The sequence below is a fragment of the Pieris brassicae genome, chromosome 1 (assembly GCF_905147105.1).
Source record: "Pieris brassicae chromosome 1, ilPieBrab1.1, whole genome shotgun sequence".
Classification (NCBI taxonomy): domain Eukaryota; kingdom Metazoa; phylum Arthropoda; class Insecta; order Lepidoptera; family Pieridae; genus Pieris; species Pieris brassicae.
The window spans coordinates 9808326-9831907 of NC_059665.1; the positions used below are offsets into that span (position 1 = coordinate 9808326).

General features: G+C 32.4%; 5 protein-coding genes across 11 annotated transcripts in view; 3 read left to right on the forward strand and 2 right to left on the reverse strand.

Annotated features, from left to right (window-relative positions):
- The window catches only part of LOC123717763 (ecdysone-induced protein 74EF), a 135087-nt gene extending 123549 nt beyond the window's left edge, over nucleotides 1-11538 (forward strand). For all 6 annotated transcript variants that reach the window (XM_045674284.1, XM_045673968.1, XM_045674372.1 and 3 more), the window contains one exon: nucleotides 7716-11538. In XM_045674284.1, coding sequence (XP_045530240.1) covers nucleotides 7716-8245 — 530 coding nt within the window. In that variant the 3' untranslated portion in view covers nucleotides 8246-11538. The remainder of the gene's footprint in view (nucleotides 1-7715) is intronic.
- Nucleotides 11539-12301: 763 nt separating this feature from the next.
- LOC123714284 (vesicle-trafficking protein SEC22b) lies at nucleotides 12302-14812 on the forward strand. Its single transcript, XM_045668499.1, has 5 exons — nucleotides 12302-12552; nucleotides 12828-12937; nucleotides 13262-13382; nucleotides 13618-13825; nucleotides 13976-14812. The coding sequence occupies exons 1-5, from the start codon at nucleotides 12478-12480 to the stop codon at nucleotides 14122-14124; spliced, it is 663 nt and encodes a 220-aa protein (XP_045524455.1). The 5' UTR covers nucleotides 12302-12477; the 3' UTR covers nucleotides 14125-14812.
- A 97-nt stretch (nucleotides 14813-14909) lies between these two features.
- On the reverse strand, nucleotides 14910-16556 carry LOC123710442. The gene is made up of 4 exons (XM_045662317.1): nucleotides 16195-16556; nucleotides 15952-16079; nucleotides 15443-15595; nucleotides 14910-15020 (listed from the first exon to the last, which is right to left on the reverse strand). Exons 1-4 carry the CDS (start codon nucleotides 16217-16219, stop codon nucleotides 14916-14918), a joined length of 411 nt encoding a protein of 136 aa, XP_045518273.1. The 5' UTR covers nucleotides 16220-16556; the 3' UTR covers nucleotides 14910-14915.
- A 144-nt stretch (nucleotides 16557-16700) lies between these two features.
- On the forward strand, nucleotides 16701-21288 carry LOC123707201 (nudC domain-containing protein 1). The gene is made up of 2 exons (XM_045657098.1): nucleotides 16701-18074; nucleotides 20777-21288. Exons 1-2 carry the CDS (start codon nucleotides 16832-16834, stop codon nucleotides 21268-21270), a joined length of 1737 nt encoding a protein of 578 aa, XP_045513054.1. The 5' UTR covers nucleotides 16701-16831; the 3' UTR covers nucleotides 21271-21288.
- Nucleotides 21289-21297: 9 nt separating this feature from the next.
- On the reverse strand, nucleotides 21298-23120 carry LOC123707276 (box C/D snoRNA protein 1). 2 transcript variants are annotated; one of them, XM_045657225.1, is made up of 5 exons: nucleotides 22950-23120; nucleotides 22591-22867; nucleotides 22192-22510; nucleotides 21946-22098; nucleotides 21298-21671 (listed from the first exon to the last, which is right to left on the reverse strand). In XM_045657225.1, exons 1-5 carry the CDS (start codon nucleotides 23015-23017, stop codon nucleotides 21409-21411), a joined length of 1080 nt encoding a protein of 359 aa, XP_045513181.1. In that variant the 5' UTR covers nucleotides 23018-23120; the 3' UTR covers nucleotides 21298-21408. The 2 variants fall into 2 exon arrangements, with proteins under 2 accessions (XP_045513181.1, XP_045513272.1); XM_045657316.1 differs by having other exon boundaries at nucleotides 21298-21662; nucleotides 22950-23118.
- Nucleotides 23121-23582: the final 462 nt, after the last annotated feature.

Below are 23582 nucleotides of genomic sequence, written 5' to 3' on the forward strand. Positions count from 1 at the left end.
GAACTCGGCAAAATCACCTTCGACGTCCCAATATGCAGGTTGAGGTCATATCGACAATAAAAGTAGTTTTCGATAACCGAAGTCGACAAACAAGATACGTCGCAGCGGAAAATTTGCGATTATACGCTTTTTTAATTTATCACAATTACTACACAATAAACTTTTTTATTTTTCTATTTGTATTTTTACTAGTTTAAACATGAATGATTAAATTGTACTATTGTATAGGACAATATTTTGACAATAATTAACGCACTTTCAATAGGGTTGTTTCACGGCGTAATAATTGCAATATTTAGCTACTGTTGAAAAGTTCTACAAAATCAATTGTCTAACTTATGAAGTGATAATATGATACTTATAACAGTATGATATTATCGCTTCATAATTTATTTAGTCCTAATAGGGTAATTAAGGAAAGTTAATTAAGCTGTTGTTTATTAAGTCAATATCAGTTGCGCAATTGTAGAAAAATAGCCGGCACTTGTATCTTCCTGAACCTGGCCTCGATCCTGACCTTCCACAATATCGAGCGGCCTAAATACAGCGCAAACAAGCGTGCCTCACTTCGATAAGTGCATCCGGCCAGTGCAGCATAGGGCTGGTGGGACGTGACACATATAAAATTTAAAAAAGGACATAGAATCTGTGATAAATGGACAGTTTTGTTTTTTTTTAATTATGAATTATTATAATATTCTCTAGATTAAAAAATGCCATACTTATTTCAATTTTAGCAGTTCACTGTCTATATCCAAAATCAATATTCTTAGTTTCTATTGCTAAACACAGAACGATTTCGCCGAGAAAAAAAACGAATGAAACATATTTTTACGCTTCGATAGTAGTGGCCACATTTCGTATCAATATTTTTTATGAATCAAAGTCTTAAACTTTTCACTGACACCCCTATATTTGCATTGGGTATAAAAGTTTAGGCCGATAGCTTTATCAGGGGTTATCAGTTCTGTGGACACCTATGAGATGTTCCCGCTTAAATGAAAGTTATCTCTTATAAGTTCATTGCTACGGGATATTGTAAAAACATTTTTTTCTTATGCAATTATTTTTTATCAAAATTGCATTAATGTTTTTAATACCAGTCGAAAACATTTTTAATGATATCACCTTTTAACGCCATCTAGTGTTTAATAAAAATAAATACAGACGTGAAGAAGACATAAAATAAAAATGTCTTTTCTTTATGGGACACTTCTTACTTAATTCAAAAACGTATAAAGCATGTATTTATAAATTTTATTATTTTAACATTGTTTAAAAATACAGCAAAATATCATACATGAGAAAACCAAGAATTTACATACAATTCAATATTAAATAAAAACTGTTTCATATTATCACGTTCTGTGCATTAGCGTTGGATAATAATGACATAGATAAGTAGCGACTTCCTATTTAGATAATGAGTGATGAATGTGACACAAGAAAAATGGGTATTTCGCGCGCTAGCGTTCAAAACATTCAAAACATTTTGAATCTATATTGAATTTTGAATCTGAAAATTGACACTTATCAATCACTGTATAAAGCACGATAATCAATAACTAAGTTGACGGATAAGGTAATTCTAATATGAATAATGTTAAAACAGGAATAATAAACTTCCAAACATACTTCCCATACTCATTTAGATTCATTTTGTTCCAATAGCAGAACTTCGAGGTACTTATTCCAACGCAAAATCGCAGGCGTTATATTTTTTGTATATTAAAATAAATATGCATTAGTCATACACGTTAACCATAACACAGTTTAATGTAATTTACACGAAACGGTTTTGGACACGTACAAAATTACATATATATATTAATAAATATCAAATAATTACCATGCTTTTAAACATGTTTTCGTACATTTGACGGAGTAATCTGTTGAACTAATAGTGTTCATCTGTATTTAAAAAGTAATAATTATATTAAATAAATTAAATCAATAGTGAACAGGAAACACGGTTAATCAATATATCGATCTATAGATGACGTCATTTGACAATAGAATGACGTTATACTAGCAATAATCACCTCGTCATGTGCAGGCGCATTTATATGCATCAATATTATGTATATAATTAAATACACATTATTATTTCTATACGATAAGATAGAAAAAAATATATGTGTTTTCTTGATAATTATGAATAATATTAATTAATAAAACAATAAAACAGTTCGTAGACAATTTAAAAACTACTAATTAGTAATAAGGTGATATAACACTCAACAAAGGAACAAGGTAGAACATTATGGTTTTCCCTTATAAAAGGAAAAAGAACTCGGAAAATTAAAGCCATAAGGAAGGAAGAAAAACTAGTATAATGTATAATAAATTAGCATAACACATTTTTTTATATGTCATATAAATTATTGAAATATGCAGCAGTGTTGGCCTAGTGGCTTTAGCGTACGATTCTGATCCCTAAGGTCGAACCCGGCTGCCCACCAATGGACTTCCTTTCTATGTGCGCATTTAACATTAGCTCGAACGGTAAAGAAAAACATGAGGAAAACGGCTTGGAAGACCCAAAAAGTCGTGAATCAGGACAGAAGGCTGATCACCTACTTGCCCATTAGATTGGCAAATGATCATGAAAGAGATACAAAAATCTGAGGCTCAGACCTAAAGAGATTTGTTATAAAAATAATTGATATATTATTTGTAATCGGATCTAGGTTCATATTACTTATTAGGAGTCCAACTTTTTGTCCGAATGGAAACGCGGACTGGATACAAATTGGCTCCAAAGTCAACATCATACAACTTACACTAAAATTGCTAACACAAAGCACAGCTTAAGGGTTACTTTCATCATCTCCCTCTCAACGAAAAAGTTTTAACAAGACCCACGGGCCTACATCAAAAAGATCTAATCAATATCTCTACTAAAACTTTTGTTTCAGCTAAACCTGTTTTCCACACAAAATTTTATATCTTAATTCTCGTATGGAGTTTGTTCTTAAGTTATTATATTAAAGAAAACCATATTTTATTTGCAATAAAAATATGTATAACGTTGGAATTATAAATATCAGTCGTTTACCACTGTTATTAATATAAAGAAACGAAAAATATGTTAAGAAACATTAAAAGTATCATAATTCAAATGTATCAAGCAAATTATAATGTAATAAAACATTCGTTTCTCGGAATAAAACCGCGGAGCGAAATCTTCGGGATGCGCGGGAGTTGAGGGATGTGGTGTGTGTGTACCTGTGTGTGTGTTTGAAGGTCAACCGGCGGCGTCATTTCCTGGTCATTGCCTGCCTCCGTCTGCACACATAGGCATTGTATGCACTCTTAGAAACACGCACACCGCTTTCCGGTCGCGCAGGAAAACGTCCTATATAACCATTGTGACTTGTCTATGGGAGGATATCAGTGCATAAAAATGCATTGTTTTTGCATGACAATAAACTAGAATCAGACGTTATCTGAATTTTAATATGGCTTCAGTCACCGTTTCCTTTAGAAAAATAAGTTCAAAGTGCAATGTTTTTTCTTGTCGCCGTACTTAAATGTTCATCGAAATTTCGAAAGACTATACAGGAGCCACTTTTGCTCCCATTTCTGAGACTACGTATCACGTTATCAGTTTTTTATCACTGGCAGTATTTTCAAATAATCACAATTTTCGTAATCCGTGCAAATTTTATCTCTTCCGCCAAGATAGCGTACGAAAAACTATAGAAAATTTCGCAAACAACTTACTGTTGCTGCGAGGAACCACGCGAGTTATCTAAATACTTTCACAGCGATAACAATTTGCGAAAAAGATAATTTTGATGTATACAAAGATATCACTGATACGGAAATCGTTTGATCAGCAATTTGTTACGACGTTACACACGTAATATGCGAAGATAGATCGTTCGTGATGAGACGTATGATAGGACCACTTGTGGACTGGACACTGAAGTATTTACCTACCAATTCGACTAAGGCGCCTTCAAGAAAAGAGCGCAAGCCCTCTGGCATTGAGAGTGTCCATTGGCAACTCAACATTACGTAGATGAGCATGATTAATTGTACTTCAGGCATATCGCGATTTTTAAAGGTTAATATTATACTGAATAGAGCCTGTTTTATATAAATAAATTTAAACGTACTTTGTCTATTGTTTACCATGCTAAAAACATTTAGTAATTAGCAAAAATAATTACTTAACAACTTCACCAAGAACGACAATTTATTGAAATTAATAATGCCAATATCATGTATCCTAACCGCTACTGAGCCGTGTTTATAAGAGGTCTGTAGGTAACCTATTTCTTGCGAGTCCCGGACCGGTTCCCGTAAGCTAAGGCATCCTGCAATAAAACCAATAGGCATTGTTTTAGAGTCCACTTTGAAGCATTCTCCATAGCTAAGCGTAGTAGGGCTGTCGAGTGATCACCGTTAAGGTTGCGTGCGAAAATAACTGGTAAAAAATGCAGGTTTTTATATGCCTCATGTGTAAAATTAAAACATGAAGCAGTCGGCAACTAGTTTTAAATGTGTATAGTATACCAAAAAACAAATACATACACAACACAACTTAAGCATACACAAACTTTGTAAGTTTGGGTCGATTCAGTCGAGACTGGCTCCCGTAAGTCAAATAAATTTTGACATCACCCATAGTGACGGGACGTTGTATTAGTAATATGTTATCAATAGATTATGAAATCATGTCAGTTCACCAGATTATATTAAAAATATACAAAAATATTGGAATTATGTATCTCAAGAGTATATATAACAATTATTACCTGTTTATGGGTTTCTGTCAACCCTAAGGTTGTCTAGTACCCCGTATGCGCAACCTTGATACTGCAGAACCAGTAGGATGTGTTCGGCTAAATATAGCCTGATATTCCGCTTTTTACTTTTTTGTTACTCTTCCCAGGCTTGAGAGGGATTTTATGGCGTACATGGAAACGGTTCATTAAAATGTAAATAACCGCCAATAAGACGCCTCACTGCACTTTGAGAGACGTATTATCAATTTATTATTTGCTGGCTTCAACACTTTAAATCCACTCGCATTGGATCAAAAATATTAAATATTTCTTTGTCACCTTAGCCTTTGAATGTACAATTTATTTCGTTAACGGAACATATTGTTTTACCATATATTGTATTAGACACACATACCGAGTATATTCTACCATTGACCAGTATTACCTGGAATGTAGGCGATCGCTCTATTTTGGTAAAATAGTACATCTGACGCCTAGAAAAACTTTACTAAGTAAGTAGTTCACTCATTCGTTCGCAATTAACACGCAAGCTACCGAAGCAACCTAATTTTGTTATTTCTGAATTTCATGCCGTAAACCGATTTACTTCTTTTTTTATTCTGTTTTGAAAATTACGTTCCATTATAAGGTAAAATTATAATTTGATATACTTAATCAAATAAATAACTTGATCTTGATTTAAATTCAATGTTTTTGAAAACCAAATAAGTAATATAATATTTCGCGACCTCTAATAGCGTATATCTAGCTGTTTAACTAGATACATTGACTTTTAATTTCCATAGTCATAGATTACAAATACCTCCACTTGCAGTTAGAAGTCATAGATTAGGTATATACCATTGTTATATGATGGGCGCGCACACGTGTCAATGAGGTGAATGACCGATGATAAGTCGCGCGAAAATGTGCGACTTAGATAATATTAGAAAGAATATGGCGGATTGTGGAGGCTCGTATGACGTCTCGTGTTTACCGCGCGGAAACTAAAAATAATATATCTTTGTTACATAACTACTCTTCCATTACAATTAAAATAATTTATATTTAGGAGAAATATGACAAATACAGCACGTGACAAAAATAACGGCTTTTAATGACACATAAACGTTCTCTTTGTGATGTTTTTATATCGTATTTATTCCGCGATTCAGAAATATAACTATATAACGTAATATTATATTTGTATTCCCGTAGTCCGTTATTTTCATCTACGAAAATGTTTTTAGGTCGGAAGTGTGAGGTCGAGTTTTACGATATTTCTCCGTATTTCTTGCTAGACAACGGTTATAAAACAACTTAATATTTAAGCGTAATTTCTTTCGATTGTTTAATTCTGAATATACTGTCAAACTTTTCAGAATACAAAGCAACAAAAGTTTGTCTGCGTTTTAATTATTACCTTAAAACCAATAAGAATTAGTACAATTTTTATGTTTTTTACTTAGTAACACATAACAGGTAATATCTTGGCCATAATTGAACACCCAATATACCTGGCTGTACCAGCTCTTAGGACCAATTCCTAGCAAACAAAAACTCTTGTAGCTCTATAGTTTTTGTTCGGTTGATTATATTTAATTTGTTGCTCGTGTGTCGTTGTGTCGTTTAAGTGTTTGTAAACAACAGTATGCGTGTTATCTATTAAATAAATCAGTGTTTAAAGGTGCTACCGACTATCATAAAGTTAAATTGTAGAAAAATAAGAGTGATAAGCGTTAGCCGGTTAGATTGCGTCAAACGCTCGCCTTGACCCCAATAACCGGCGAGCCGAGCCACGTTTTCCTCTATACATGTCACAGTTTCACTTTCAAAATTACACGCATTGTATAGCCAAGTTTCAGCTAAGCTAATGTTTTTTTTGTTGATAAAGCTATACAACGCAAATTACAATTTATGTTTAGCCCTCTTGCCAGCCACCATAATAAACATGATAAGTCTTACAATATATTCACATTCAATCAAAATTTAATAAGATTATTTTGAATTGCTTTAATGTGCAATTTCTTTTAATATGTACTGTATAAACACGCTAAATAATAAATCAAATATATTATACATAATAAGTTTTAGTGTTAGAAGCAAAAATAAAAGAGACAGAATGACAGAGACAGAGAGAGAAAGAATGTAAAAATTATTTATAATTTAAATTATACATTTAAAGAAATTTATATGATTTATCAGTTGTATCGAATTGATCAAAACAATGAAACAAAATGACTTTATTTCCGCTACACATTGTATTGTTACAATAGATTGTTATTAAACATTCGCTAGACATCTCGCTGTGTAAAGTCTAGATCAATTAGTTTTGTTATTTTAGCTATAATCAACATTGTTACGGTGATTACATCCTTAAAATTGGTAATTAATTAAAATAAAATCATTTAAATCAAATTAAATTAAATATAAAAAAATAGTAAAATTTAAAATATAATTAAAAGTTAATTGTAACGCACAATTTTTTACCATTTGAACCAAGCCATCTTAAAAAAAATTGGTAATTTAAATTTGGAATACAAATTGAATTCGTTTCTAAAGCATATCATCTTCCACTAGACAAACAACCATACAGATTAATACAAATCTTATAAAATCGCAGGTATAAAGCGAAGATACCGTATTACAAAATTATTTAATAAATTACTTCCTTTCAAATGAGCGTCATAACTCTAACCCACTTTATATAATTACATTTTATTGGAAGTCAATATCGCTCTGCACTTCCTTTGTAGATATATATTGTTTACCACTCGGAGATAAAAAAATACTTGGTTAAATTGAAATCGACTAAATGATCTAGAAATCTTTGTTTACTATTTAGTTATAATAAAAATGTAATCTACACCTGCTACTAGAGCTTCGAAATTGTATTTTCCTGGTCACGAACATCATTAAACTGAATCTTAAGCACAACTTACAAAACTTGTTATTAACTATCGTTTTTCTTAATTCCAGTGTCAGTGGGTGAGCGAGACCCTTACGGCTACGGGTATGGAGGCGGGGGAGGGGGGCACCACTTCGCCGCACCCGCGCCGCCCCCCCTCCCTCATGATGACCTCCCCTATTCCGTCTTCGACTTCGGGGACTACCAGCGGCACCACCATCACAATAAACTCAAGCCCAAGAAGAGGCCGCGTCCCGACGGGCCACCCACGCCCGGAGTCAAACGCAAGAGTCGCGAGGGATCCACAACTTATCTTTGGGAGTTCCTTCTGAAACTCCTTCAGGACAGGGAATACTGCCCACGGTACATCAAGTGGACAAACCGCGAGAAAGGCGTGTTTAAACTCGTGGACTCGAAAGCGGTATCTCGGCTGTGGGGTCTCCACAAGAACAAGCCAGATATGAACTACGAGACCATGGGCCGCGCCCTGCGTTACTACTACCAGCGCGGGATACTCGCAAAGGTCGACGGGCAAAGGTTGGTGTATCAGTTCGTCGATGTGCCCAAAGATATTGTCGAGATAGATTGCTCGCTCGCGTAAGTGCAAGAATCTCTGCTAACGGACATTAGAAGTTATTTTCGCTCTTAAATTTTCACTTAGTAAATTATATTTCTCTATGCATTACGATCGCTTCTAACTCTATCCAGATCGAATATGTGTTGAATATTTACATTGAAGAGACGAAATTAATTGCTCAAACGTTTATATATCTATTTTTAGGGGAATTTCAGAAAGGAACACTTAAATTTGCTAGATGTTTACGGTATGGAGTGAATTTTGTAAAATGTTGAAACGAATTTTTAAAGTTTGTATTGATGTTTGTATATTGTACGTATAGCGTCGCCTCCGACATAACTTCCTACCTCAAAACTACGCAAAACACATATTAATATGATTATACAATTTATTCGAAACAGTTTACAATATGCAATAAGTATAGTCTAAATAAGAGTTTTATTAAATAAATATTTACGCAACAAAATGTTTATATTATAGTAAAAATTGACATATTTTCCTTCAGAAGTTAATTATGTATTTCTTTGGTGCTTTATAGCCATTGCAAGTTCTTGTTACAAACTAAAGACCACACGTTTATATATTATTATATCGATTATGTATATCTATATCTAGCTGTTGTTCCTTTGTTATAGCCCGACCTTAATAACTGCGAATGCACCTTGATTAAAAATGTAGGTAACCTAAATCTTCGACCTCTGTGTCAAAAGCTAGACGAAATACAGAGTCGGAAGTCTTCACAGATAATTAAAAAGCTATATTGTAGTACTCGTCAAGTGCATTCCGCATTTATTTCTGGTTTTAAGGTCGTCCGACAGATTTCCACAAACAGTCCGACGCCGACAAAACCGAATTTTTCTATTGATATTATTTAGTTGTTTGTACAAATTCCACGTGAATTATACGAATGTAAGTACTGAAACCTACTGCCAACTTTCTGTTAGTAACGAATAGTTTAAGTAATTTGTGCGTTAATTTGTCTTAATTATTACAAATTAATGTTTACTTGTAAGTGAGCTGTTTTAGAACACGATCTAGATTATTTGTTTTATTTAAATTTATGTTAGTAAGCTGTTGGACGGGGCTCTCGAATTATTTTGTGACATATCAATGAACATCGCATTTCACCGCATATCCAAGTAATCCGTTACAAACAAATGTAACATAGAGATACCCACAGCGCTAGTTCGAGACCCCATTTTTGTTACCTGAATAAATAATAGTAATAATTACGATTTGTGGTCCAATGTAATTGAAACATAATACTTTTAGATAGAGATCGGTTAAGCTGTAGTCTAGTACGCGTTGAGATACATCAAATGATGCACAGACAGGTTATAGTGCTACAAACTTATCTGATCCGGTTGTCGAAATTTGAGCGTATTGTGTCACCTAAGCTGAAAGTAACTTGAAAGCACGCTACCTTCACCGGATTGGATCTGATTGCGGTGCCCTGTGTTACAGACGTACAATATTGTATAGTTTTACTTGTCTATGGATAGAAGGAGGTAAGTTTAGTGACGTACGTCCGAGCTGGGACTCCGGCAGTCCTCGCCTCCTTCCCTCAACTACCGATTGTTATGCGACATTTTCTATATTATTAAAGTTAACATATATCAATAATTTATTAGCAGTTAAGTATATATGAAATAGGAGAGGCCGAGGACTGCTCGCTTCCCAGTAACTAAGGGTTAGCGAAGCCTTAATGAAACGAAACGTAAAGAAAATGGGTGCTAAGTGAAAGTGTGGAACCGTCAGAAAGCAGACTCATACTATAAAACAGCTTCTACTTAACATTTTGTTGTCCGCCCCGTACCCAGTGTAAACAGTACTTTTGATTGTAAAGGATCTCAATGATTTGAACAAATCCAGTGCCCGTTTCTTGTGATTGCGATTTAATATTTACGTAAAAAGTGGAAATTTTATTCGTATTTGACATAGTTAGGCGAAATTCTCGAAAGGACTATCGAAATTATTTTCTTGCTTTTGTAAATATAATATAGGTTAACTTATTTATTTTGTCTCGCGTCATTTGGGCCCGATCTGCGCAGTCGCCGTAAAAATCGTTATTTAATCATTTTTCAAATTCTATTTAAATTCAAATAGTGTAAGTTTGGATCTACAAATATTTACATTAAAATAATATAATCGGCCACTGCGCTGATCTTGTTCAAACGTGATACATTTTCTTTCCTTTTTAAGGAAATTTCGTTCTATAGGTTACAAATTTTATTGTAAAATTATTAATTATATAATAAATAAATATAATAGTAGGTAATGAATGGACCAGGCGATGGCAGGGAGCGCTCTCAGAATTTATAATTCGGCTAGTGTTGAAGAGTTACCGGTAGTAGGCAAAATGTCTGAGCGACATTTAAAATTATGCTCTTATAAAATAATTTTAGTCGAATTGATGTTGTTAACGAATCAAAGTTTCTAATAATTAATGTACTTAAAATTTTCAATGTAAATTAATGGCACTTCAAAAAGATATTGTTAAAATTGTTTTAATGGAGACTAGTCCTAGTATCATATTTCCTTTAAATTATTTCTATGGTCGAACCGGCAGAGGGCGTTAAGAGGTGCAACATGGCCGCTGGTTCCTAGTGATGCACATGGAGATTGTAAATAGATTATGATGAACGCACACCCTCATGATCCATTCAGTCAGAACTAGCATGAAAATCTTAATGATTTGAGAAAAGAAGAATGAAGTTGATAAAACATCATATTCACATGCAACGGTCTCTACCTAAGCACTGTACATCATATTGCTTATTAGAGACATGTATTTTCATGCTAGGATCTAATGGCATTGTTAGATAGGTGGAAAATTGTGAAAATAATTAGCGTGGAAGCAATCAGAAGGTTAGTGAATTCAGTATAAGGGGGAGGGGGAAATGACCGATGGGTAACCTTTTGTCTACTGTTTGAATAAATTAATGTTATTCGTTAATAATTGTCCAAAATTTAATACGTAACTCGTGAGTGTTGTGTCTCGTTTATTCTAATTTGTATTCTTTTTAATTCTTGTCTTGCATCAGAATTAAGGAGCGGGCCATTCGATACTAGATGGCGTTGTAATCTAAATTAATTTAATTTATTCTGAGAGTTATGTGCGATAGTGATTTTGTGTTAAATTGCTTTTAGATTAAAGTCCGTTTATTTTAATTTTAGTTGTATAATTTAACAAAATAATGTATTTTTGCCCCCTAGTTAAGTTATTTTTCTATGTATAGTTAGTTATAAGTGTAAATGATTTAGCACATAAATTTGATGCATGATGATAATGTTAATAAAATATCCACAATAAAATACATTACAATCTTTTATTCAACATTACCCTTTACTTGAGACACAGAAAAAATAGAAACGTGCTAAAAGATTGAGAGATAAGGAAATAAGCCTTGTAATTGATAATAACAATCAAGCCTTGAGGTTACAAAAATGAAAATACATTTATTAATGTACGTAACTTTCGTACCCTTATAAACGTCAAAACAAAAAAATGACTAAATGCAATGTTTGATGTTATGTTAGTCTAGAAGAACGGGCAAGAATGTCTCCGCCACTATCAACTAATTATATATTTCATCAAAAATGTTTATTGAAAATTTGGTTAACAAATGACCTAGGAATAAGGCCAACCCCTGTAAGATTAATAAGAGACAAACTTTGAAATGGTTCTGATTGCTTTACATGGTTGCGTTTTTGGAAAAAATTCCGTTTACGAATAGACAATCTCAATATGTGACATGTAATAAAAAGTTAGTCTTAGTATACCAATACGCTTAGATAAACGGGAGTCATATTATTAGTGCGTGTCTTCGATATGACCCTTAGCGCTAAGCTGAATGTCGCCCTAAAAATGGTTTCTTCTAAAATGTACGTTAAGATATTAGACATATTGACAACGCAACGTAGTTGCGAGCGACAGGTAACTAAATATTCTTCCAGAAACTAATGCGAAACAAGTTTATGAACGCATCTAAAATACCAATTATAAAATTCCACATGACAAGAATGACGTGTAGTTGTCTGTTGACGTTGACTCGGATTCTTTCATTGTAATAATTTTATGTTCTGTGCACGGTAGTCTTGACGTGTAATTTCATAATTTTCTATTGTCAGTATAATTTATATGTTCTAATTTTTATTTCTGAGGAAATAATAATGAAAAGAAAAATTAGAGAAATAGGATAACGTGAAAATATCTGCAATAATTAATTCTGTATTGTTTTTACCACGAAGACAAAATGGTGTTAATGACAATGATAGCGCGAGTGGTCGATGGCTTACCTCTAGCAGCAACTATGCAAGAAGATGACCAGGTAGTCTAAAAACGTTTGTTTCTGATTGATTTTCTTTTTTAAAGGGTTAATGTACCTTTATTTCTACAGAATGTGAACTAAAAATAAATAGTTGTAACACTTTGGTAGCTGTTTTCCTTATTTTGCGTTCCATTTATTGTCTTCTTATTTAATTTGCTCTTCCTGTGACCCTTAGAAATTCAAGAGATTTAATTTATCATTTCAATAATGTTCCATTTTAAGAAAAATGCCTCCATATGCTTAAATTTTAATTCATGTAATATGGTGGTTTGCAGAGTGGCTGTAATATTTTGGAGTATCAGAACCAGGCCAAAATGCTGTTTAGAAAGTTAAGTCCACAATCACCCACCCGTTGCTCCATAGAAACAGGGCCTTATCTATTTCAGTGAGTCTCCAGCTTTTTCTTGGTTTTTTCATTTTATAATTTCCATAAGCATTGCATCATAAATTTTTTCATTAAGTTCTGACATTTATTTTATGTTAAGTTGTATTCGGTAGTTTAGGTTAATTCTAACATGCTTTGGTAATAATGAAGAGAAAATAATTTGTGCATCAAATGTGTCTGTAAAGCCTGAACTGATATTAATAATACAGAATATTAACCATAATTAATATTTTATTTCAGATTAAGCTTTACTTCTAAATCCCATATTAAATTTTCAGGAGAACTAGTTCCGTTACATATGTTGTACAACTTTTTTTATTTCAGCTATTTGATAGAGAATGAAATCTGTTATCTTGTGCTGTGTGAGAGAAACTACAGTAAGCGACTTGCCTTTAGTTACTTAGAAGAAATTGCACAAGAGTTCTATTTACAGTACGGAAAGAGGGTGTGTGTTTAGTTTAATTCGTTTTTAATAATAATGAATACATTATTATAATTTTACTCTGAATTACTTACTATTACTATTTTCACTATGTGGTGAGTCTTATGCTTGTGAACAAACTTTTTTAATCCACATCTCTGCCCTATAACATTTTTTAAGAACAATTTAATGTATTAAAACAACTTTTACACTGAATCCTTAGCCAAAATCCATACACGTTATTTTATTATTACTTCAGGTAAACACTGTGACCCGACCTTATACATTTATTGAGTTCGATACGTGGATGCAGCGCACACGTAAACAATACGCCGAGGGCGGAGCCCGAGCTCGGCGAGCAGCAGGGGGTGCTGCTGCTGCTCAACTTGGTGGTCAGTTAGGAGATGTACAGAGAATTATGATGCAAAACATTGATGATGTCTTGCAGCGAGGGGCAATATTATCAGGTAGTAAATTTATTTAAGATTTTTAAACTCTTATCAATATAAACTACTTCCATACTTCCAAAATGTGTAATGTTTTTATACATACAATATGTTTGGATACTTTTAAGTTTATTTCTACTCAAACATCTTATCAATTTATTTCAATTCCAGAACTAGACACAAAGACACAAAATCTCTCAATGATGTCTCAAAAATATAAGAAAGATGCGACATACCTCAACACCAAATCTATGTTAGTAAAGGCCACTGCTGGGGCTGTGGTGTTGCTGGTATTTGTCTTGTACTTCTGGATACTTTAGGAATAATCTTTGTAAGTATGAATGTCAGTGACATGCCCAGCTATCAATGATTTTTATTTTGAATAAATATATCCCATTTTTTGTAACTGAACCTTAAAATAACCTATCCATAAAGAAACAAATTATAACTGGTCCAATTAATTCCAAACACAATTTAAGTAATAATACAAAAATTTAAAAGGTGTTTGTAAAATATTCTTATTTAAAATTATTATGTTGTGTTGTCACTGGCATAGATGTGAAATATTGTAATATATTTTATTGAAAATCTTCTCACAATTGACTGAATAAACCATTTTAGTCCTTATTACAGGAAATTGCATTCCACAATATGTTACACTTAAATATTGTATGAATATCATATAATTTTCCACAATTTCTATAAATTTTCATTATTCTCTAATTCAAATGTGTTTATGGGATATACTTTACTACTTTTATTTTTTTAGAAAGTCTCTCAATAAATTCTCTGACATAACATTTAAGTGTAAAATATACATAATTGGATAACAAATATAGCAATAGATTAACAAGCACAGTGCAAAAATGCAATAATATAATATAGCTTGATGTTAAAATGTATTGCCAATATATTATTTTTATATGAAGTGGTGAGGGAATGTTGTAAATGTTTACACCTATTATTATTTATTTAAGAAGTATTAAATGCCTTCTTCCAAAATGTGTTGTTTTTCTGGATTAACTTATTATTATATCTTAAAGCAACATATCATCTTAGTTTAGTAGTTTAATAAAACAATAAATTTCTTATGCAATACTACATACAAAGTTTATTTTTCACATTTATTTTTTAAAAGAGGTTTGTTGTTTCTATAATAATTTACTATAGAACTAAGTGAATTTTGTATGTTAACAGCCATTCTTGGATTTATTACCTGAAAGAAAATTATTAACAAATTATTAACCCCCTGCACAAAAACAGGGTGTCAGGAATTTGAAACAGTTGTTTGTGGCGTCATGGTTCCTACCAAAATTGATCCTAAAGGATTTTCATGTTCATATCTTCTGCATATTTACCAGGCAATAGCAAATACATGTCAGTATGCCGTTAGCTTCAAAATGACATATGATTTGCTCTATAACTTATAAAGATTAAAAATACAAAAATATCACATAACTATTTCAAAGCAGCAGATCCTATATTAATCATAAACTTGAAAGAAAATTATAGGCATACACTTGCCTGCTATAATTTTCTTTCAAGATATTTTATAACCTCTGTTCAACAAACTGTCCAATCTTGTGAAGATATCTGCTGTTATTATCAAATATGGTTATTTACCTTATTTAAACTTACATGTATTATTTCAACTAATAAAACTGGTTTTTCTATCCACTGCATTATACCAAAAAGCTGAACAGTCATTGGTAATATACTATTTGGTATGTCATCTTGATACAACATTGATACTAAGAGTTTTGGTGCCTCTAGATTTGACTCTTCATATATCTAAAATATTAAAAATATAGCATTTAGATTTTAATCAAAATTTGCAGTTTCTAGACCTGTAAATCCCATGGTACACCAAGGCATTATTTAAGCCATACCGCTAGGGGTCTACAAAAATAATACAAAATGTATTTTATTATTAACAAAGTTATGTTTGGTGGTCTACAGTTGGTCTAGTCCTAGCAGCTTGATAATGATTGTTTCCCAGGTTGTTGAATCTAAGACCTTCCGTGTGTTGTTTACAAAAAATAACTTTTAACAGCGTGGATACCGTATGTTTAAATAGGTTATTCTTAACTCAAGTTACGCTTTCATCTATTTGTATTTTATACAATTATCAGAATTTTTAAACTTACATCGTTTAAATAAAAATGACCATTAACACTTTTTAAAATTCCAACAGCTCGACATTTCCAAGATTTGCAATTTTGACCTTCTGCTGTCGAAAGTAACTTATCAACATTCATGTATGTGTACAACTCATCTGCAATAATAAAAGGTGTTGCAGTATAGGCGGTTGGTTAAAAAAACGTAATGTCGTCGGTGAAATTGTAACTATCTACCCACATTTTGCCTATTATCAAAAATTAATACATCACCTTGAGAATTACTATTACAAGACATTTGATTCGTGTAAAAGAAACTAGTAAGTATTAATTAATATACTCTGACGAAAAATAAAGAATACAAATTATGAGAGTATTTAAAACATATATACATTTTTTAAATATTTTATTGAGACGAAATCACTTTGCGATAGGCGTGAGTCGTGACGCACTGACGCTAAACGAATTTGAATGGAAATGAATTATGAAAGAGATTGTAACGTCTATTCATTAGTGAATAGACGTTACAATCTAAGACGTTTGAAAGTCTAAATATTAAACTGGTGTGGTTGACCAGTTTAATATATTGTAATAAATATAACTATCTATAGATATTAGCGTATCACCGCAGATGATTTGGACTTTGGAGCTCGTCTCCAATTTATTGTAATTCTCATGATACTACTAGTAACTTTTTTATCTGTAATGATTATGAAGGGATTTTGTAAAACTTCTAATTTATGTTGACAGTTCCGACTAAATGTCAATCTGTATATTTGTCTAAATATTTAATATACGACTGTTCAATATTTATAATTAACATTATCTTTGGCTGTAGCCTGTAGTTTTGTACAGTAGGTCATGTTATATTACTAATAGAATATTAGTTAACCGTCAATTGCTGGGGAAAATGCTACCAACTAATTTGGTGGAACTTCGCCCTAATCGACGATTATTGGATCATGAATTTGAAGGCTACAAGTTAAATCTTAACGCTCTACCACAGCACGTCTTAGAACTTATTTCAAATGTAGACAGACTTTTTCCAGGTGAAGTGCAATATTCCTTTGTACATGCTAAACTTTTTGCGCTTCACAATCATTTAATAGTCGACTACTGGGATCATGCGTTCAATTTTTACTACATCGATAAAAACCAACAAGTTCGAAACACATCCTTTGAAAGCATATCAAACACATTCCAACAAAGTGTAGTTTATGATGTACCTGCTCACGAAGAAAGGAAGTCTGGCCATTTTAATTTATGCTTAAATTTTGCTTCTTCTACCTTAGCTGTGATTAGTGATGGTACTGGATACTTACATATAGTAGATACAGGTCTGCGCAATAACCCTGTTACTGAAAAACAGATGTGGTCTACAGTTTATTCATGTTTAGCACTTGGATCCGGTAAATACTTCGTGATCGTGGACACGAAATTTCAAGCAAATGAAAGTAAAGAAATATTACACTGCTTATTACAGTCTGTAGAACAAAATGACAAACAATTCAATTCAATTCTTACATGGATAACTTTTGAGAATAATGGGCAATGCTGGAAGCAGTCAGTTTTAAAACAGATTCAAGGTAAGGGTATTGTCCATTATTCTGCAATTGAAAGCAATTGTTCTGCAGTATATATAGCTTCTGACAATACATTTAAATTTACATTAGATTCAGAGGGAGAAATTGTAGATCCCCAAACAGAGCAACCAAGGCAAATAATTTATACTTGGTTGCAAACCCCTGATGATATAACAATTACATTGCAATTAGAGAATAAATTTGATAAGAATCTCTTGCTTATAAATGTTTCTCCTGTGAGTATAAAGATAACTTATGCTGGAAAAGACTTTGTAAATGGGAAATTGAAAAGTAAAATTGATAGTGAGTTGGTGACATGGAATATTCAGCAAAACGGCCAGGTGGATGTCCTTATTACTAAATCAGATAGTATGATTTGGGAAGAGTTAATTGATGGAGGGGACAAAAATGGAGAGCAAATTATGGATGTATCTTTAGTTGAAGAGGCTCATAGACGACTAATGCATTTATGTGCTGAAACAGAAGTAGTTCCCGACTGCACTGTACAAGGCTTATCAACACAAGAATTAGAGGAATGTGATGCAGCTTCTGAAGAGGATACTGTTTTAGGTGAGTAATACATTTTAACCCTTAGTAGCCTGATTTACGAAAGTGATTTATTTTTAATATTACTGTGTTTGCTTGAGGGTCTAGATGAAGGGAAAAATAGCTAAAAATATCACAATATTTATTTTGAAAAAAAAAACAGGTATCAATTTTGATACTTCAGACATTAACGCCATAAAGAAATCAGATATACCTATGCATGAAATAATGCGAAACATTGATTGTTTTTATTATCGCATAACGACACTTTTTACAGAACCAGGAGGTAAGTTTCCTACAATTATTAAATTTACACTTATTTCTAGAATCCATAAATATTTTTTCATGATCAATACAATCGCAACGCACGTCAGTAGAGGGTAGTACTTGTACACCTGTCCGGGGTATTTTAGAAGGTACTATAGTGTCTTGTCGACTGTTGGTACTGGGTCTTCCCCTTTTATTTTTCGAGTGACTTTGATATCTACATCGGCAAGCTCAGTTCTAAAATCTCTGCTAACTTCATAATATTCTTCTTAAGTTTTCCTTTCATTGTGTTTACCTTTTTGTATAGTACCCAAGCATTGATGACAGTCATGTCTAACAAGTGGTAGAAGAGCCTCGTTGTCCACTTTCTCGACTTTATGCGGATGCGATATCGACTAATGAAGCTATCCATCAAATCAACTATTATATATATTATATTCTTTTATGACCCGAGGACATGATACGTGAACATTGGCCTTTAGTTTTTTTTCGTAGCGGGTTATAGTATCCGCTGGTTCAGCGCGAACATACGTGGAAAGTAATAGTACTTGTTTGTTGTCTTTCAAACATGTGGCCGAAAATTCGTGGCCTTCGTGAGAGGCCACATTTTCGTGATATTATGTTCCTCTGGGTACGTTAGACTTCATAATTTCCCGTTTCTCCGGCAACTTGCACGACTTTCCAAGCCTGTTTCTCTGTACTGTTTCAAGACAATAAATACCTTCGTTGGTCAAGTAAGTAATGTAAAAGAGGAATATTTGTATAAAAATTGTCAAAATAAAATAAGTTATATGATTGACGTGCCTTGGTACTGGTCGTAACAATCGAATAACTGTATTCGATACAGCTCCGAGGTTTGGTTCGCCACGGTAAACGGTCTATCCTTAGCTCCTGAGTAAATCTCAAAACTGTAGGCATACCCAGACAGAGAGCATAAAAATTTGAAACCCCACTTATGGGGCTTGTTGGGTAATTATTCTTTCATAAAATGTTTAATTTTAGTTGAACACATTTGCTTGTCTAGTGATTGCATCGTCTATGTTCAAATGGTACAGTAATAAATTTCTTGTTCAAATAGTCTATCACTGGTCTTACTTTATGCAGTCGGTCGTGCTGGGGATGATCAATGGGCAAATGTTTAAAGTCGTCATTCATGTGAAAAATTTGTCGAATTTGATCAAGTCTGTTGCGATTCATTGTTTGTGATATGGGTTCAAACTTTGTAATGTTTGACCCGTATGACCTGACACTAGGATAATGATATACACTAGTAAAAATAAGAATTTCAATAAATTTACGTTATTCTAAGACAGTTACAGGTTCTGTAAAGTTGGGATTATTTGGAAGGCATATTTATTTGACACTAGAAATCTCAAAATTTCTTCACCGAAAAAATAAGAAGAAACTGAAAAGGAGTTTCTAAGTTCATAATTTCTTGTGAATACTCAGTGTTTCCAGCGAACTGGAAAGCATTTTGGACTATGTCCATATTCTTTACTCTCCACACTAAGTTTCTAGAGTTGAAAGGTGCAGTTTGCAGGTTGTAGGAGTTGGGCTTCGTTCAACTGTCTCTAAATTATGTTGCATGTCGGTATCCACGTTTGCTGCAGGTGGATCTGCATACAAGTTTGGGTCAGTGAGAATATTACCTACATCCTCTTCATCTTTTAGTTCCATCAGACGATCTCTTAGGCTCGAATAATAGTCTATGTCATCTTCATTGTCGGTGGAATCGTCTTCCGAAATTTCACCATTTTCTAACCGCTTCAATATGCTCTCAATCTCTTCTGGTCGCATTTTTGATAAATTTCTATAATAAAATAAAAATAAAAGTAATCCCAACACCAAGCTATGTAGAAAAATAATGAATCGGAAGCTCAAAAAGTTTTTATAGCTAAAGAATTACTAGGTTTTATGTAGGGCGGAATGCCTGAAGTATCAAAATTGATACTCACAAAAATATATATATTCACTTACCTCAAAAGTATTTATATTCTTCAGAAAAAGAAAATATATCAAATTTGTATTCAACAAATCTTTTAGTAAAATGTGTTTACTTGTTCACTTTGCTGTGCAAGTAATATGTCATAGATAAAATAATAAAACAATAATGACATTTGTTTTTTTTTTTAATTTCGTTGGAAAGAATATTATACAACAGTAAAATACGTACAGCCAACCTATAAAAAAAACCGAATAGTAATGTGAACATTCGGTTTAAAAGATTGGTATCAAAATTGAAACTCTAGCTTATTAAGGGTTAACATTTCCCAAAAAAAATATTGTATGAATATCATTCAAGAAGTAGACTTTTCTTTATGCCTATAATACATATAATATTTATACTTATAACATATTGATTTTAAAAATGTCAAACTAAACAATGGTAATTATGGTATGAAATATCTTACTGTTTCAAAATTGAGAAAGAGTTGTTTTAAATTTAGATTTTTTTTCAGTTCGCTTAGATGCTAGTAACCACACAACTACTCACAGAGTCCCTCTTAGTGTCCACCAATTTCTGTTTAATATTAAATTAGAAACAGAAGGAGTCCCAGCCCTCTGTCTACGTCATGATGTTGATGCTTGTATTTGGCAACCATACCCTCACTTAATTAATACTGATATATGGCCAGTGAAACATCAAGGAACACTGATGGCTTTTGGATACATACAATCATCTAAACAAAATCGAAAATTTGTTACATGTTCTCCTAACTTCTCATATGGTGTTGTCTGTGAAGCCACACGCCATGTATTTATATATAGGAGTTCTAGTAATGTCGGGTGCCAATTGCGAAAACGGACAGAAGGAGCTATCAGGAATATAAAAGTGGGCCAACAATTTGTTATTAATGTAGAAAAGTATGGTGAAGTGTTAGGTATAAATGCAACTAATGATTATTTGTTTATCTTGACAGAAAGTAAGCTGATTGCTATTGAAATGATGTAAATAAAGAACATAACTTTATTACTTACTTTAATTTTTATTATTATTTAAATCATTTCTATTGATTGATATGATTGTTTTTTTTTTATTATGAAAATTAACTGAATTTGGAAGTGCCAGTTGATACATATAATGTAAATTTTATTTTATGACTTCATCTTCAGTATCAGTATGAATGCTTTCCTCTGATGAGTAACCAGTTGTAAATAACAAATTCTTAGGCTGTTTTTTTCTATGTTCCTTAACTTCCTTTTCAATTTCTTTTTTCCTTTCCTGGGCAATTTTTTCAGTCAGCAATACTCTTTTTCTCTTACTTTGGGGCTCAGAAGAAACAGAGATGTCTTCGCGAATAGCTGGATTATCTTCAATTTTATTATGATAGTCAAATTCATCTTCTGTAAAGATGCATATATTATTTACCAAAACCTGTAGTACTCAATACTTGATCACATACCTATCAGTAAACAGTAAATTCTAAATGTATAAATAACTTATTACATGGAAGACAAATTAGACTAATAATATGTCTGTCTCTGATGATAATAATTGGTCTCTTTCATTTTTTACTGTAAAAAAATCTAGATAACATAAGCAAAAGTTTGCAGTAAGGTTAAGTAGATGTTGGTTATAGCATTCCAATAACAATCAGAATCATAAATTGTAATAATCATACCCTACCTGGTGTAATAATATCAAAATTGTAAGCATGGTCTTTAAGTACCACAAATACAATTGGATATTCAATTATGCACTTTCCTGATAAATTCTCACACAAGGATTCTGATGGGTCAAGTTCAAAAAATTTTCTATGTGAACCCTTTACTTTCTCAGCTGAAAAAATTATAAGATTAATTAAATTGTACTTACTTGCACAAGCATGGAATATAGGCAAATATGTTTTAAAGAGAGATTAAAATTTTATACATTTCAATAAAACCTTTACACCACTTAGGCCAGCAGACCTATAATAGCCCAGTGATCTAGAGCCTTCAAATGGTAACACATCTGGGTTCAAATATTTATCCAACAAATCTGAGATTTTTTTATTTTCTGCACACTTCTCATCTATGAACTTTAAAGGATTCCCATCTATACTGGGAAATATCCATTCTATCCTCCAATATATTAAATTTTTCTTAAAATCTAATTTAGTTGTATTTATCGCATTTCTCGTAAAGTTTCTTGCCAAAAACTGTAAAACTGTGCCTCTTTTTCTTGCTGCTAATTTTAGTTTATACAGATGCTAAAAAAACATTGAAATATTAAATATTGACAAGTTAAATTTCACTACTAATTATAAAACATAACACAAAAAGTAAATACTATTGGTAAGTCTTTATCAATCCTAGTGAACCTCTTCTTCTCATCCTTTTTAACAGAATAAACAAATCGAGCACATTCCTCTAACAATCTGTAGTCATTTAACAAATCAGTGTTTGTAAAGTCTTTAACTCTAACAAATTTAGTCCGATCCCGAATGCCATTGCATTCTAGTTCCGCTTTGTGTATTCTTACACAATCCAAGCAACAAGTTTTCACTTCGCATCTTGGACATGTATATATAGCTTTATTTGCTCCACATACTTCACAGTTACCTAACCTACAAGCAAAATTAGTTACTTGCATGAAATCATATCGATTTATAAGTTATATTACAAATACCTTTAGCATAATGAACATACCTATCTTCAACTGTAGACTCATTTTCTATATCACTCTCCGATGATGAAGAAACTATTCCAAATCCCATGTTTTTTTAGTTTAAAAAGCTTAATGTTTCAAACACAGATCAAGTATTGGACAAATTGGGTAAAAAGCACTCTAAAATTTTAAATCCACAGATTAATTAAACATTCATCACAGGGCACCGATAACAGATTATACGAGTAAGACTAAAATCAGAATACAAACTAAGCCTTAAATCTATTATATTTTTGACATTCAGGTGTCAGACTTAGGGTAAAATTCAGAAATTGCGAATGCTTAAGGTGGAAAGGAGACTTACGTGACCCTCGTGTATCAAAATTCTATGTATATTTTATATATTGCCCGTCGTCATAGTAATATTACGAATTAGATAATGAACATTTAAATTTGACTTGTCATTTAATATATAGAATGGCTTAGCTTGTGCAGGTTTCGGCCTGCACATTATTACTCAGGACACTGTTATTTGCAAAAAATATATTTAAGAAATGTTTTCTGTGAAATGTGGTAAGATGGAAATCGCACTCAGGTTGAAATCAAGGTCCTATGAAGACAAAAGTAAAAAAAGAATTACAAAAACTAATACAGAGCTTTAAAAAAAATCCCGT

Excerpts from the sequence above, each read along its gene's own strand:
- LOC123714284 (XM_045668499.1), top strand. The coding sequence starts at position 12,478 with ATGGTGTTAATGACAATGATAGCGCGAGTGGTCGATGGCTTACCTCTA. Across the intron at positions 12,938-13,261 it reads ACAGGGCCTTATCTATTTCA|CTATTTGATAGAGAATGAAA; the intron begins GTGAGTCTCCAG and ends TTTTTATTTCAG. Across the intron at positions 13,826-13,975 it reads GCGAGGGGCAATATTATCAG|AACTAGACACAAAGACACAA; the intron begins GTAGTAAATTTA and ends TTTCAATTCCAG.
- LOC123707201 (XM_045657098.1), top strand. The coding sequence starts at position 16,832 with ATGCTACCAACTAATTTGGTGGAACTTCGCCCTAATCGACGATTATTG. Across the intron at positions 18,075-20,776 it reads TGAAGAGGATACTGTTTTAG|TTCGCTTAGATGCTAGTAAC; the intron begins GTGAGTAATACA and ends ATTTTTTTTCAG.
- LOC123707276 (XM_045657225.1), bottom strand. The coding sequence starts at position 23,017 with ATGGGATTTGGAATAGTTTCTTCATCATCGGAGAGTGATATAGAAAAT. Across the intron at positions 22,868-22,949 it reads GAGTCTACAGTTGAAGATAG|GTTAGGTAACTGTGAAGTAT; the intron begins GTATGTTCATTA and ends TTTTGCTTGTAG. Across the intron at positions 22,099-22,191 it reads TGTAAAGGTTTTATTGAAAT|CTGAGAAAGTAAAGGGTTCA; the intron begins GTATAAAATTTT and ends TAATTTTTTCAG.
- LOC123710442 (XM_045662317.1), bottom strand. The coding sequence starts at position 16,219 with ATGTCTTGTAATAGTAATTCTCAAG. Across the intron at positions 16,080-16,194 it reads TTGTAATAGTAATTCTCAAG|ATGAGTTGTACACATACATG; the intron begins GTGATGTATTAA and ends TTATTATTGCAG. Across the intron at positions 15,021-15,442 it reads TATTAGTTGAAATAATACAT|GTAATAAATCCAAGAATGGC; the intron begins GTAAGTTTAAAT and ends ATTTTCTTTCAG.